At 34.3% G+C, this 16,865-nt stretch overlaps 1 protein-coding gene across 1 annotated transcript; it reads right to left on the bottom strand.

The window, feature by feature from the left end:
* Positions 1-3,479: 3,479 nt before the first annotated feature.
* On the bottom strand, positions 3,480-4,247 carry LOC110116277. The gene has a single exon (XM_020850126.1). The coding sequence runs from the start codon at positions 4,245-4,247 to the stop codon at positions 3,480-3,482; it is 768 nt and encodes a 255-aa protein (XP_020705785.1).
* Between the last annotated feature and the right edge of the window lie 12,618 nt (positions 4,248-16,865).

The raw sequence follows: 16,865 nt of genomic DNA, 5'->3' as shown, positions 1-16,865 counted from the left end.
GTATTAGTCTTTCTAATGAGGTCGTATAATATTCAAATATATGAATTTACTTAAAGAAACATTTAAGTTAATCAGTGGACATCCACCTATTTTTATTTGTGCATAGTTTATTTTATCTTTTGAGTTTTTGTTTTTTTTTTTTTTTTTTTAAGACTTGCAAAACTTGCATTAAGAGGAAAAAGTAAAGCTAATTACACTTGAAAAGAATGCTACTAAAAGAAAAGCTATCAAAGAAAAAACTCCTACTACTAGCCATGGTAGCACAAAGGTTGGCCACCTTATTACAATTTCTATGAACATGATTAAAAGCCACTTTATGAAAGTCATTGACAAAGAGAATCTCCTCCAAAGGCCGTCTATCCTCAATCTAATTATTCTTCTTGAATGAAACTTGAATGAATCTAATAACATTGAGATTATCACTCTCAATAATCACCCCTTTGTACTCAAGCATCCAACTTCTAATATAGTCTTTGACCGAGAGAATAGCCTCCATCTCAAGTTTGGAAATGTCCCAATGAATCCTCTTCTCCCCAAAAGAAAGAATAAACCTTCCCTTATGGTCTCTAAAAATTCGCCCCACTCCAGCACAATTGGATCTAAGCAGGGAAGCATCAACGTTAATTTTCATCCAATCTTTCGGAGGAGTGCACCAAGACTCATGAGACTCCCTAAGGAGATTAGTTCCCCAGTTTGAAAGATAAGGACTACTTTTAGTACTAGCCAACGCCAGGGCATTAGAAGCCGTCACAGAAGAAGGTAAAGCAGATTTCCCATGCTTCACACGGTTTCTATTTCTCCAGGACAGGTACACAACAATGCAGTAAATCTTCACAATACCAGGCTTATGGTTGGACAATATCCTCAGCTCCTCTAGACAGCTGTTAATAGTTTGAAAAATAGGAATACCAATGCCCCAACCTTGTATTTATTTTATTACATCAATCAGGTAACTGCAATGTACCATAATGTGCTCATAGCTTTCAATACTATTACAGCCCCTCACACAATTTTTATCCAATCCAAGTCTTCGGTAATGCAGAAAAACCTGTGTGGGAATAGCAGACTTTCCAAGTCTCCACCAGAAAATTTTGACTTTCTTGTTAAGTTTAAGCTTAAACAACCATGTGAAGTAGTCCTCATAATCAAAATTGTATTTACACTTCAGGGTATATTCAAAAGACATAACATAAATGGACTTACCCGACATCATCCATAGCAATTCTCTCCGATCCTCCATCCTAGGTATGATCTGAACATTCCTAATCAACATAACAAAATCTGAATGGAAAACTTCTTTAAGCAACGAATAGTTCCATTGCCCCTCACCAGATAACAATTGGCTTACACACATCCCTTCCAAAGCAACACAATCTACCTAAGTCGGCCATTTGTTAATGCTCATGTCCAACACCCAAATATCATTAAGGACATTTATATTATTACCATTACCCACAACCCATCTGGTAATATTCTGCAGCTGTCCTCCCCCATCAGAAAGGATTTTCCAAGCATTTGACGTGCATTTCTCTTCTGTGTTCCACTCCTCAAGACCTCTCCATATTTATGCTTGATAACTTTGAAACAAAGAGATTCACTTTTTTGATAGAAATCCCATGCTAACTTGGATCTCAAAGAGTTAACACGTAGCAAAGGAGATTGAAGACCCAAACCTCCCAAACTTCTTGGTTTACACAATTCTTCCCAAGCCACGGTGTAAACTATGCTCTCCACCCGATTTTTGCCAAAGAAACTTTCTACAAAGTTTCTCCACCTCATACAACAACTTCTTAGGAATTAACGAGTGGGTTACTAGAAAATTTGGCATAGTCAACAAGGAGCTAGAGATAAGAGTAATCTTACCTCCCAAAGATAAAGTCTTCTTGCCCCAAGCATTGAGCTTATCCATCACATTACTAAGTAGGTATTGGAAATCTGCCAACTTCAATCTTCTTAAGGACAATTTGATCCCAAGGTAGCTCATCTCCTTCACATTCTTGTAGCCAAGAAATCTGGTCACCTTCTTCTTAATTGTGTTTCCAGCTGACTTCCCAAATAAGATCTGAGATTTAATGACATTAATCCTTTGGCCCGTCCAATTACAAAAATCTTCGACTATCTTCTTCAATGATTTGGCTAAAGAAATGGACACATGGGAGAAAAGGAGTACATCATCTGCATACAAGAGATGAGTAATCCTAGGACCTCGAGGAGAGACCCTAATACCAAGATCCTGCCCCTTCTGCTCAATAGAATTAGACAACAACTGGAAGCACATGATGAAAAGATAAGGAGATAGTGGGCATCCTTGCCGAAAGCCACTATGAGCATCAATCCACTCAGAGTTCCTTCCATTAATCATGATAGAAAATCTCACACCTACAACACAATCCATGAGAAGTTTAGAGAACATATAAGGAAACCCATACCATTTAAGGATCTGATCAAGTACTGGCCACCCCATACTATCGTAGGCTTGTTCCATGTCAAGCTTCAATGCCATCAATCCCTTCTTGTTCTTGGAGAACTTAAACTTATGAACAATTTCTTGTGCTAACAAGCAATGTTCAGAGATAGATCTACCCGGCATAAAGGCCATTTGCTCTTCAGTGATCAAATTACAAATGCATTTCTTCAATCTATTAACCAACATAGTGGCTACAATTTTGTAGTTAATCTGACATAAACTAATCGGCCTGTAATTAGATGGAGTTAACGGGCATTTGATTTTGGCAATCAAGACAATAAGAGTGTCTTTCCAAGACTTATTCATACGGCCAGAATTAAGGAAGATCCTAATAGCTGCCCATAACGTTCTCCATACAATATCCCAATAGCATTTATAGAAAGAAGAAGTCACTCCATCCGTACCTGGAGCTCTATTGTTGCCCTGCTGAAAAACTGAAGTCTGCAGCTCAGCCACTGTAAACTCCGAGCACAATTCATCAACAACTCTTTGGCTTAATTTCTGCTTTTCCAATCATTGGGCCAGCCATTTAAATCACAGTTTCTGCTCCTCCATTTAGCTTCAAAGAAATGAGTGAATACCTTCTCTATTTCATCCTCTTCAACATGAACTATATTATTCACATCTCTAATTTGAACCACTCTATTCCCATTCCTTCTAGCCGAAGCAAAGTTGTGGAACATCTTCGAATTGTTGTCCCCTTCTTCATGCCATCTAGCCTTTGCCCTTTGATTCCACCATGCATCCAACCGATTCAAAGTTACATTCAGTTCATGTACTTTATTTCTAAGCAAAATGAAATCCTCATTAGTCCAGTTACTTCCATCAGCCTCTTTATTTTGGAGTTCAATGATTTCCTTTTTCAAATCCTCCTTGAGAGTCTTCAGATTTTTACATTTGCTTTTGCTCCAAAAGAACAATGCCTTCATTGTTCTACTATTCTTCTTTTGAAGGACTTCACTATGATCACCAAAATCATTCTTCTTCCAAGAATGAAAAACAATGCTTCTAGTCACTGGATAAGACCTCCAAGTATCTTCAAATTTGATATTATTCCCTTGACTTGAATCTTCCCATCCAATTTAATGGCAATCGGACTATGATCCGATGCCACCCTTGCTAAATGTCTAGTCATAGCGGTCGGGATTCTCTGAAGAGCAATAGAGTTCAGCAAACACCTATCCAATCTTTCCCAAATCTGAGAGGTTCCTTCTTTGTTATTACACCAAGTGTACTTTGGACCAATGCTCCTAACATCATGAAAATCTGACTTTGACATAAATTGCTTCATCTCCCTTGGCCCTTTGGAAAAAAGAAATCTCTTACATCCTCTCTTTTCCTCCTTGCTCAGAATACAATTAAAATCCCCACCAATGATAGCGGGAATAGGTTCCTTCAAACCATCTTCAAGCTGTCTCCAAAGTTCCTCTCTTTCATTACAACAACGACTCCCATAAACCGTTGCAATCTTCCACATGCCCATACTAGGGATCAACAGATCCTCCAATATTACTTGTGAAGAAGTATTCTTGACCACAAAAGAGACAATTCTCTTATCCCATAACACCACCATACCACCAGACAGGCCAACAACTGGGACATGAAAAAAATCCCAATTATTCCCAATGAGATAATCAATCTCCTTCCTACCAATATGAGTCATCTTAGTCTCCAAAAGACCAACAAAACAAACATCCTGTTCTCTAACCACCTCCTTCAGATACAAGGCGGCCTCCCTCTTCCTAGCCCCCCTGCAATTCCAAAAAAGAAGAGTAGACATTAAGATTTAATTGGGGGACCCTCCCCACTCATGGAATTCACTCTTCCATCCCTTCTCTTCTTTTTCTGATCTTTTTCAATAGGTCCCAAAGATCTGATCTCCTTGACTAGTTTAACCTTACTTCTCCCATTCTGAATTATCACATCAGAACTCTTCATACCTATATCATCAAATTTAACTGCATTGTTTCCACCTTCATTAATCTCCTCAGTGCCCTGTCTTTCCAATGCCTCAACATTATCACCCTCTTCATAATTCTTCACGGGCTCATTGCCCGAATCAACCATCAGAATATCAAACCTGTTACTAACCTCAATAGGATGAGAATTTTTACCAGAATTCTGCCGTCCACCATCCTCCTTATTCTGAACAGGCAATTTATCATACCTAGCGTTCAAATTACTGACATTATCTCCCTTCTTCAGCTCAATATGATCAGCTTTCTGTACAGGTTTGGACATCACGTTACCCATCTTATTTATCTTTCTCTCATTCAATTTTCTCCCATTTCCCCATGCCTTGACAAAGCGGTTATTTTTGAAATGAACATGCATCCATGGGCCGTATTCTGATTTGATCATTCCATAATTGGCTTCAGGGATGGTCTTCCCGGGCTTATATGCAACCATTTTAGAAGAGGTCTGATCTGTAATCCCTTGAGTAACCTCATCAGGGCATTCATCTTTATTTTGACCCACACGACCACAATGATAACAAAGCAAATCCACCTTCTCATATTCCACCCGCTGAAAAAACCTGTCCACTGAGCCTTCCAACCATACTCCATTTGGTAATTTCTTCTCCAGATCAATTTTAACACATACCCGAGCAAACTCCCTCTTCCCCCACCGGAATGTATTACCATCAATGTACATCGGCGTCCCAAACCGAGACGCAATTCTTGTTAAGTTTTCTTCATCCCAGCAATACAGTGGCAAATAGGGGAATCGTATCCATATAGGAGCGGTGATCCCCTTGAAAGAGTAAGGATCAAACTCAGCAGTCCACCGATCCATACCAACAATGTATCCTCCGATAAACCATGGCCCACCATTAAGTACTTCCTCCACAACCTCTTCCGTCTTGAAAGAACAAAGGATCCAATCCATTCCAATTGAGGTTAGATGAAAGCCTCTATACTTGCTCCATTGTCTCCTCAGCTCCAAGCTACACATTGGGAATGGCACATTGCTACCCAGAACTTTGATCACCACAGAATGTCTCAATACATGTTTATTTTTCTCCTCCATCTCTGAATTCAGCAAAATAGCAACCCCATCATCCATTAGTTCTACTTTTTCTCGGTTCCACTCAATCTTGATGTGCTTCGGCTTGGTCCACGCATTACCCACCTCATTCCATCCTTCTGATTTTGCATTATCCGTCACCAATCCTTCAACTTCCAGATCCACACCATGATTATTACCAAGATCAAGATCATTCACACTTTCTTGAAACTTGCAAGAATCCCGATCCTCTTTTGAACCATAAATATTTACAGAATCACCATCCTTCGACGAATCAGTTCCAGATTTATTAAAATCAAGATTCAAAATATCTGACCGCGCACGATCATCACGTCTCAAATTTGATTCATCTTCCATAATCACCTTCTTCCCCTTGCCTTCAATCACTGACAGACGAGACGGAGGTCTCATCCCTTCTCTGTATTTTATCTTTTGAGTTGAATTTAACATTTCCTATGCATAATTTGATAATGAAAACAACTATAATTTCTATTTTTAAATTTAGAGTAAAGCATTAGTCTATCTTTTAAGGTGGTATAATGCTAGCTATGAAGATTTAATTAAAAAAACACAAATTGAAACAGTGACATATTAACCTTTTCTATAGAATACATAGGAAATTTTTTAATTTTTGCTTATGGATTCATAGATAATCATTCAAGGGTTAGTTAGCCATTGATTTTGTTCCAATAATAGTTTTAGGTAGCCCTAACTAAATTTTTAAAAAAGTATAGTTGTATTTGATACTTAATTTGTTCAAGTTTAATTAAACCTTAGGCTCTCAGGCTATCCTTGTCTCATAGTTTAAATTTTAAACAAAATTGAGCTCATTTTGTCTATCAATTACAACCCCTAAATTTAAGCATATAATTTACCTACGAGAATGCTTCTCAGTGTTTCACTGCTTTGGGGATACTCCGATGATTCTAGGGTTTCCCTATTACAGCCTCATTTCAGCTATTGTGGATCTTTTTTTATGTTGTTTTTTGTTGGATTTTGTCTTTATCTAATCATTTCTTTAATTATGTGGTATTATTTTATTGCCTTTTTTGTGAGCTTTTGATGATGATGACCCCATCATCATTGAAACCATCATTCTCTTTGACGGGCCCTAATAAATCTCTATCTTTTAAAAATGTTCTTACCGATCATTTTTCTTATACAACGGCAAAGTTGGATTTGGTTCACACTTCCTTTAAAGGCATGTCAGCTTTGTTGTTTGACCATAAAGTTATTTCTCATTTAGCTGTGCCCTTTTCATTTACTTTGGTTGGTAAATTCTTTTTTTGTCAACCTAATCTTGATGTGATTCAGAAGTTCGTTCTAAAGCTAAAACTTTTTGGAAGTTTTTCTATTGGATTGTTGGATCAATACTATATTGCGATACAACTCTATGACGATTTACACTAAATTTGTATTTTTTCTAGAAGAACATATTTTACTCTTGGTTGTCAAATGTTTCTTCTTAAGTGGACTCCTGATTTTGATGTGAGAAAGGAATCACCTATAGCTCCTATTTGGACTTCTTTTCCTAACCTAAGGCTCCATTTTTTTCTCAAATTATTTTTGTGTTAGCTTCCTTTTTTTGTAGACCTTTACAGATGGACCAAACGACCGCGTCAGTATCTCATCCATCCGTGCCTCATGTATTGGTTTAAATAGTTATCTCTAAGAAACATACTAATGAATTCTAGATTGGGTCGGAGGTTAATGGGTTTCAAAAAAAAAGTTGAATTTATTAATTTTCCTATTTTATATAGTTACTGTAAGATGCATGGCCACTATAATTTAGAATGCTTTATTTTACACCCTCACTCTCATGATAATAAGCATACGGGTAAAGTTTCTAAGGATAAAAATGCTTTAGTTGATCAGATATCTCATGAGACCATTAACCCAATATAGGAACCATTAACGAGGGAAAAACATTCCCAGGTCAACCATGTTAATCATCCTCAGATTTCAGGGAATGAGGATGCTGTGTTTCTTATAGAGATCAACTATGCTAGACAGGATAGTAAGAATATCGTGAATAAAATATCAAGGGAAGTAGGTGGATCTAATGATCCTCCTCAATTTTTACTTGAATCTATTTTTCATGTTATAAATATAGTTCAAAATGCGGATGAGCAAATGGTGGCAATTACTTTTAGACAAAATTCCATGTAAACTACTTCTTATGTGCCATGTGATACTAACAAAAAATATTTTTGATTTGGACTATTATGGAATTAATTATATTTGTGCTAATATAAATTCTTATTATACTTTGATCAACGACCAGGATAATATTTCAGAAGGGAGTTTAGAAGAAGTAGAATTTATGGAGGTGGAGTTGGCCGATCATGCTAGTAATGAGGCCAATAGCATCTTTCACCATAATAATGGAAATGGTTTAGACGAGAGAGCTACGGGCCAAAAGGATGCTAACGGTATAAGTATTAATGTTTCTTCTAATATTAATCATGATGCAAATGATATTACTAATGTTTCTAAAGATTTTGCTAATGATAAACATGATTTCACTCAACAGCAAGAAAAATAAGAAAATGAATAACCTAAATGTGCAATCTCCTAGAAATACCCATTATCAAACTTCCATTAAACTGCAATCAAATGATTAAAGTGATTATTTGGAATATTAGGGGTACATGTTGTCCCTCTTTGAGAATTAGGGTTAAAAATTTGTGCTGTAGTCATAATGTTCTTTTCCTTACCTACCTGAATCTCTCATTTTTGTTACTAAGCTGGGCAAAATGACTAGAGTCCTTGGTTTTAGTCACAGTATAGCGAACGTTTCTAAAAAAATCTAGATTTTTTGGAAGGAACTGATATTTTTTTATGTCATTGGTGATTTCTCTTAAGTTTTGCCTTTAAAGTCAATTTTATGCAGTTTAAGTTTTATGCTTCTTTTGTTTATGGTTTTTCTCCCCATTTTATTAGAATGGTTTTATGGAATCAGCTTACTACCTTTAGTAGTTTAATTAACTCCCCTTGGTTAGTTGGTGGTCACTTTAATACTATTTCTAACCCTTCTTAATGGCTTGGTGGCACTAATCAAATTTACCAATCTATGGAGGATTTTAATGGCATAATGATGGACTGTAATTTGGTTGATACTGGCTTCAATGGTACTCCTTTTACTTGGAATCATGCAAATCTGTGACAACAGTTAGATTATGGGCTTTTTAATAATTTATGCATAAAATATAGTATCTACACATTTATTGATCATTTAAGCAAAACTTGCTCTGATCATTCTCCTATGCTTGATGGCATTAATTATAGGCATCATAGCACTATTCCAACTTTTAGATTTCAAAAAATGTGGTTGCTCGATAACTCTTTCAAAGATTTGGTTAAAAAGAATTGGGAGGCTCCTCTACATCCTGATAATAATGTCGTTGGTATGGCAAGATTGTGGCTCATGCTCAAAAGACTAAAATATAAAATTAGTTGGTGGAATACAAATGTTTTTAAAAATCTTTTTTCTAATATTTTTGCTGCTGAGGAGAATGTCATTTTTTGTGAGAGTATTTGTCAAATGAATCCTTCTAATATCAATTATAATAATTTGAAAAAGGCTAAGAATTCCATGCTCAAAATGCAAGAGGAAAAGCAGGTTTACTGGAAATAAAAATCTTCTTTGAAACATCTTATTGTAGGGGATAATAATACTATTTCATTCTTTGGTGAGAAAAACAAAGCAAAAAGTTTTATTAACAAAATTGATCTTCATGATGGGTACTCAATTGAGGATGAGGAAGACATTGCTAAGTCTATTGTTGAGCACTTTACTAATAGATTCAATAAAATTTTGAACCTCTTCCTTTTGACCACCCTGAGCCTATTCCTTACATTATCAATGAGGTGGATAATAACACTCTTACTCTATTTCATTCATTGCAGGAAGTAAAAAAGATTGTTTTTTCTTCGAATGCTTACTTTGTGGCTGAGACTAACGATTTTACTATATATTTTTTTCAAAAAGTTTGGAATTTTATTTTTGATGATTTATTTGCTGCTATTTTGAATTTTTATAATTGTAATTCTATTCCTAAGTTTTTCTCTTGTGCTTTTATTATGCTTATTCCCAAAAAGGTGGTTGCTAATAAGTGGGTTAACTTCCATCCTATTAGTCTGTGTTGCTCCTTTAGCAAAATGATTTTAAAAATCTTTATGGAATGATTGTCTCTTGTTCTTTCTAAAATGATCCTATCTTTTCAAATGGGTATTGTCAAAGGTAGAGCTATTTTTGATAGTATTCTTTTGGCTCAAGAACCTGTTTATGATTTAGACCTCAAAGTGAGAGGTGGGAATCTTATCTTAAAGCTAGATATTGTTAAAGCTTATGATAACATAAATTAAAAAAAAATTATTTCATGTTTTAATGTTACTTGTTTTTAACTCAAAATTTATTTCTTTGATTCAACACTATATTGAAAGTTCCTACTTTTCTATTATAGTTATTAGTAAAACCAATGGCTTCCTTAAATCGTCTCATTGCATTAGATAAGGGGACCTCATCTCCCCTTCTTTGTTCTTCATAACGGCTGAGTAAATTTCAAGAGGTCTTACCCTCCTCTATGTAGACAACCTAATATTTGTAATAGATCCCTTAATGGCATGCCTATCTGCCATTTATGCTTTGCGGATGATGTTACCATTTTATCTAAGGGTTATGAGATTATGGTTAGTGTCCTTATCCATTTTTTGAGCCATTTTGAATTATTGAGTGATTTAAATCTTAATAAAAATAAGTGTTATTTTATCCACTCTAAAAATATTCTAGCTAATTGCATTAATGTTATTAACAGTTTTATAGTTTTTTACAAAGATCTCTCCCCTTAAAAAACTTAGGTGTTTCTCTTTTCCAAGGTTGTAAGAGATCATTCCTCTATGAAGATCTTATTATTGCTGTGAATAATAAGCTTAACTCTTGGGAATTTAAATTCCTTAGCTTGTGGTAGATTGGTGCTGATTAAGAATGTTCTTTGCTCCTTTTCGATTTATATCTTTCAATTTTTTCAACATTCTATAACAGTTTATAGTAAATATGATAAAATGATAAATAAATTTTTTTAAAAGGCAAAAGTGATAATTTTAAAATCATCTGGTCTTCTTGGAGCTATTCTTGTGGTGTGTTAGAGGAAGGTTCCTTAGGGTGCAAGGATATGGAAAATTTAGCCCACGGACTCTTTTAATTTATGGTTTAATTTTTGTGCTGAATTAGTATTTGGTCCGAGTTTATGACTGTTAAATACTGTGTTGGCAAATATCATAACTTTTGTACGAATAACAAGGGGGACTCTAGATTTTGGAAAAAAACTTGGTAATGTCAAGCGGAAAGCGGTGCCTTACATTAATTGGGGTATTGGTTGTGCTAACCCTTTCTTTTGGCAGGATCAATGGCTGAGTCAAACTTTTATTGATCATATCCTTCACTCAATCTCTAGTTCTACTATTATGGTTAACTACTTTATTGAGAACAATAGTTGGACTTATAGGAAACCTGCTCAAGTTATTCCCAAATCCATTATCCCTCATCACATCTTGCAAGTTCCCTTACATAATGAAGTTTATGATTTTTTTTGTGCAATATGACTAGTAGTGGCATTTTCAAAATCATGGATGCATGGAATATTATTGGAACTAAGCAATCTAAGTCAAAAATCATTTCCACGGTTTGACATAAAAGTATCCCTTCCACTATTGCTACATTTATTTAGATAATTATGCACAAGTATGTGTTAAAGGATGATATTTTAATGAAAAGAGGTTTTATTTTGCCTTCTAAGTGACAATGTTGTTACCATGTGGAGAATTTACATCATGTTTTTGTATATGGGCCTATTGCTTTTATAATTTGGATTCATTTTGAGGGTACATTTAAGCTTAATCATTATAATGGTAACATCTCTATGAAGGATATTATTAGTCTTTGGTTCACTAACTCTTGTGGCCATATCTCCAATATCATCCCGTCTCTTTTTCTTTGGTACATCTGGAACGCTAGGAATAGCTTGCTTTTTAATAGTATTGTTATTCATCATGATTATATTTTTAGGAACATAAAAGATAAAGATGTTAAATTGTTTAATGCCAATCTTCTGATTTCTAAGAATTTAAAGGTTTTTCTTATGTTTCCAAGGAATTTGGGATTACCTTAAAGATAATTTTAACAATGATATTTTAAAGTTGATTTATTGGATTAAACCTCCCTATAACATGTTTGAGAATTGAACCGCATATGGCCTTTTAGGTTCATGTTTGATTAGAATTTTCACTCTTCAGCTCGATAATGTTTTTTTATTTCAAGGACTGTTACTTTCGGTGTGGTGACAGGAGCTCATTTACTAGTTACAGGATGATGAGTTATTGGGTTAATCCTAATCATTTGCTTGATGATGATTATGTATTGCATTTATCTTCTCGGATGGAGAATTATAATTTCACCATGTAGCAATTTTTAGATTATGGTATTATAAGGACTTTTCAGTTGGATGGCTCTCTGTTTGTCTTCCTTTTATTTTGTTCGCATGACTGTCTGATTCTATTTGCTAGCCTTTCTGCTATTTTTCTGGAGGTTCTACCTGAGAATTTTGTTATTTCCGGTGGCTTCCATTTCATTATGAATATGGGGTTGCTTCTTAATATTACCTATAGCTTCATTTTATGCTGGTGCTAGTTGTATCCATATCAGTCCCCCTTGGTTGTTATTTATCTATGTCTTCTTCTTTTTCAATGATGGTTGTGTCTATGGTATTCTGTATTATATTATTAATGAGATCACTATCATAAATTCTAGGGATCCCATTTATCTTTGCATATCTTATGTTTCGTTTTGCAATTTCTCTTGTGCTGCTCTTGTTATTTTGCACATTTCTTCTGGTATTTTTTTGTAGGTTACTAATTTTTTTGGAGGAAAGATTATGCTTACAGTTTATCAGAGGATCTCCTCTATTTTTAGGTGTTAGCTGCTTATCACCCTCGTAGAATGTACCAAGGTTATTTTGTAAATTTTTTTGGGAGGGAACTTAAGCTCGTAAGTTTTTCTTTTAATTTTCTTATAACTTTTTTTAGCAGTGGTAAACTCGAGGTCCCTTTAAAGGACCTTGTAATCCTTATTTTAATCAATGCGTCTTATAACTTTTTTTAGCAGTGGTAAACTCGAGGTCCCTTAAAGGACCTTGTAATCTTTATTTTAATCAAAGCGTAAGCCCCTGTGTGACTTTCCTAAAAGAAATTAAATAATTGATTAAAAATAATTAAATAGAAAAAAATACCAACTAAATTTCATTGTTCAAAAATTTATTAAATCTATCAAGGAAAAATAAGAAAAGCATCATGTAATATGATAAATAAAAATATTTAAAAACTAAAGAAAATATAATAAATAAATAATATAATTAAATTTAAACTATAAGTCCAAATGACTTCAAACCTTTTTAAATTGTCATATCAAGTCATCATTGTGCTAAGTTGATAATTGCGATAGATCAACAAGCACACAAGAGGATTCAATCGGAATGGGAGCGAGGAGTTCACTGACTTAGTTGTGGTCATTGGCAACCATTGCGCTATTTTGGGTTGAAGATGGCCGGTAGGAGAGGCAGACGGTATTCTGCATAATCTAGTGGGAGTAACAATCGTAGGAAGGCTACTAGGAAAGGGAACTGTTGGAAGATATTGGAAGTAATGGATTCTGAAGCTTGCGAGTAGGTTCTTAATGATGCCATTTTAGCTGATTCAGAGCATTTCGCTGCTGATGCTTCTTCTGTGGATCTTGACAACCTTCCTTAGATGGTATTCATATGTGCGAACCTGTGTTGAAGCCTGATCATGACATGTCCAGTGTTCGTTGTGATTAGGTTTTCTTTGTCACTGTGGATGTGTTGATGTGTAGCAGTAAGGATTGCATTGAGCCGTCATTGGAGTCTGCTCAGGACATTTCTTTTATTCGTGAGCCTTTGTCCGATTGCTATCATTTGGTGGGTTTTCGGAATAATCCATGTATGGATGGTATGATGATCTTGATGTGCCAGAATATAATTTTGATGCTAATTTATAGTGTGTGAAAAGTTTGGATTGTAGATTAGATTCCAATAGGGTTAACCACCCCATTACTGCAGCTCAAGATCTTCTAGTTCCAAAAAATTGCGCTCCAACTATTTGTCTTAATGCTTCACAGCTCCCTACGCTTTCCTTGGGAGCAATTGGTGCAAAATCTCAGCGCCATTCTCATAAATAGGATTTCTTAAAATAGTCTAGGGTGTTTGGTGACCGTAACCTAGGTCATTTTGCTTGGAGCAAGTTCTCTTATACTCCATTAGATAATATTATCAAACAAGAGGTGCTTGATGAGGATGGTATTTCTTTGATCCTTAACTTGGACAAGGTTCAAGAAAATATAGCTAAATTGGAATGTGCCCAAGTTGGGAAACTTCTAGGCAAGCGGATCTCTTTTTCTTGGTTCAAATGTGAACTATCAAGGCAATGGTCTCATGTTGGGGAGTTTCAATTGATCAACATTGCTCCTTTTTTTTTTGTATTTTTCAAAGCCCTCAAGCTCTTGATGTCATCCTTAGGGGTGGTCCATGGATTCTAGTCTAAAGCATTATTGGTCTTGATCGGTGGTCATCTTCCTTTTATCTTGAGGACATGAAGGGGTTTGCATTACAAATTTGGGTCTAGCTTCCTCAGCTTTCCTTGATGTATTGGGATCCTTCCAATATTACCCGTATGGTTGCTACGATTGGAAAACCTCTTTGGATGGATGAACATTCAACCTCTTGGGGTCAAAGTTCTTTTGCTAGAGTGTGCATTCGCATTGATCTAACTCAGAAACTCTACCAAGGCTTTTGGATTAAAGGCATAAATGGAAGGATTTTTCAAAGAGTTGAGTATGAGGGGATTTCACATCTTTGTTTTCATTGTGGAATTATTGGCCATAAAGTAAAATCTTGCCCTTGCAAGAACAAGCGGCAGTCTGTTGACAACACTATTCAACCTTCAACTATAGAGAATCCAACTATTCCAATGCGTATTAAGCAATTTGATTCTTCATCTTCCAAAACTTTTGATTATTTCGGAACTTGGAATTTCATCACAAGAAAGAGAATGCATAAGCAGAAAGGTGATCTTCCCGCCCACCCTTCTAAAGGAAAGTAAATGAGACATCCCTTTCCATCCTCAACTGATTCCATCCCAGAGCTGATTCAAAAACCTTAGTAGTTGGATATCTCCAACAATAGTCTAAACCTCCTCAAGCAAAGACCTATAGTCCTTCAAAAAGAATTAAAACTGCTGGGGCCTATCACTACTGCCCCTCGATATAGGAAAAAAGAAACTAAAGAGATCTTGAGAGTGGATTTGGGCCCCCAAAATGATTATTATTGAGATCATTCTATTTTGGGGAGATCTCTCATTTTCAAAAGTGGGGTTTTTTTATTCGCTCTTTTCTTTTGTTGGTTGTTTTTTTCTTTAGTTATTTGTGTTTTCCTGCTCTTTTTTATTGGGGAGGTATTATTGTTTTCTTTTTCTTGTTTGTACTTTTTTGTTCCCCTCTTTTTGCTTTATTTTTTTGAAGAATGTAAAATACATTAATAATAAAAAAGAACCAAAAAGCCTAGATACAAACTATTGAGAGTAAACCACCCTATCACTTTCTTCCTTCACTAAATGAACAAAAGAAGAAGGAAGTTTACTCTCACATAACAAATCCCAAGTAAAATCATACGAGAAAGCTAAGTTAGGACAATAATCCGATAACTTATTACAATCGTGACCAACAAAATGAAAAAGAACATTATTGCAATTACTAAAAAACAAAAGATCTTCATCTTCAATGCTCCCCATTGATTTCTTCGATTTGCTGTACAACATATGAAGAAATTGGATCACATTTTTATTATTACCCTCAATAATAATACCTTTGCCATCTTGTGTCCATTCTTGTAACACTTCATTCAAGGATTTAAAAGCCACTAGCTCCAATTGAGCAATGCCCCAATGAATTTTATCAAAACCATATGCTATAAAAAACCTTCCTTTACAATCTTGAATAATGCCACCAATACCTGCCTCATTATTACCCTATAGTGAAGCATCAACATTTATTTTATACCACTCGGGTGGAGGGGGATGCCAAACTTCTAAAAATAGTCCAACAGAAAGAATAACATCCCAGTGATCCTAGAGGATTCTCCTTGTTTAGTCATGCTTACAAAACCAAGAACAATACCCTCTTTTAGCTTTAATGGCGAAATATCTTTTTTATGGGAAAAAAAAAGTTAATGATTGCACGATGAGTGAAGTTCATTTATTACAAAAATACAAAATATCCTAAGATCCTAAGTAAATAATTAAATAATAAAGGCTAAATTTGTAAAATCATTAAAAAAAAAACATAAATCTTAATAATAAGAACTCCATTGCATTGAACTATAAATAGTAATTAGAATTTATTAAATATTAAATAATTAAAATTCCATGTAAATTTAAAAGTAAAACTTTTGTAAAACCCACCATTAAGGTTTTTAAATGATTTATCAAATATTTTCAAAAGTAAATAAACTAAAAAAAAAACAAATTAGAAACTCAACAAAATTTAAAAAAATATAATGGTTATTCATAAATTATTTAAACATTTAATTTAATTTGATTAAATAAATTAGTTTTAAAAAAGAAAATTTAAAAATGTTAAATAAATTTAAATAAATAAAAAATAAAATTTTTAATAAAAATTAAATAATTTAATTTTAGTAAATAAAATAAATTATTCTAAATTAAATAAAAACATTAAATTCTTAAATAATTAGACAAAACTAAAATTACGGAATAATAAAAAAAATTAATGATTTAAATTAAACAAATTCAAATAATAAATCATATTTAATTCAATCCAATAAAATAAATAAAATTGAATAAGTTCTATTAAACCTAAATAAATACTTAATTAAAATAAGGCTTTTTGAGTTTAATTTAACTTTTTTTTTTAGGAAATGCAGATAGCATTGTTAAAATAAAAAACAAAGTTTACTAAAAACCTATGTGATAACTATTCTATCAGAATCCTTCCTAAACAACTCAAAAAATGTTGTTGGAAAGGATTGATCTATTACATCATCCCAAAGGAAATCACCCAAGATGGCATATGAAGCCCAAAAATATGCCAACTTATAACAATCTCTACGAACATAAAGAAAAATGAACTTGATTGAAATCCTTTAAGAAGGAAATGTCATCCTGTAATAGCACCATATTCTGTAGCTTGAGAGAATTCATTGTTGACTATAGCATTCTGATAACATTCACTTTGACGGACTCCGTCAATCATAATTCCTTTCAATTCAAACATCCAATTTTGAAT

Source organism: Dendrobium catenatum, unplaced genomic scaffold (genome assembly GCF_001605985.2).
Source record: "Dendrobium catenatum unplaced genomic scaffold, ASM160598v2 fragScaff_scaffold_1626, whole genome shotgun sequence".
Lineage (NCBI taxonomy): Eukaryota > Viridiplantae > Streptophyta > Magnoliopsida > Asparagales > Orchidaceae > Dendrobium > Dendrobium catenatum.
The sequence above is the reverse complement of the archived record's forward strand: the minus strand, read 5'-3'. Positions and strand labels throughout refer to the sequence as shown.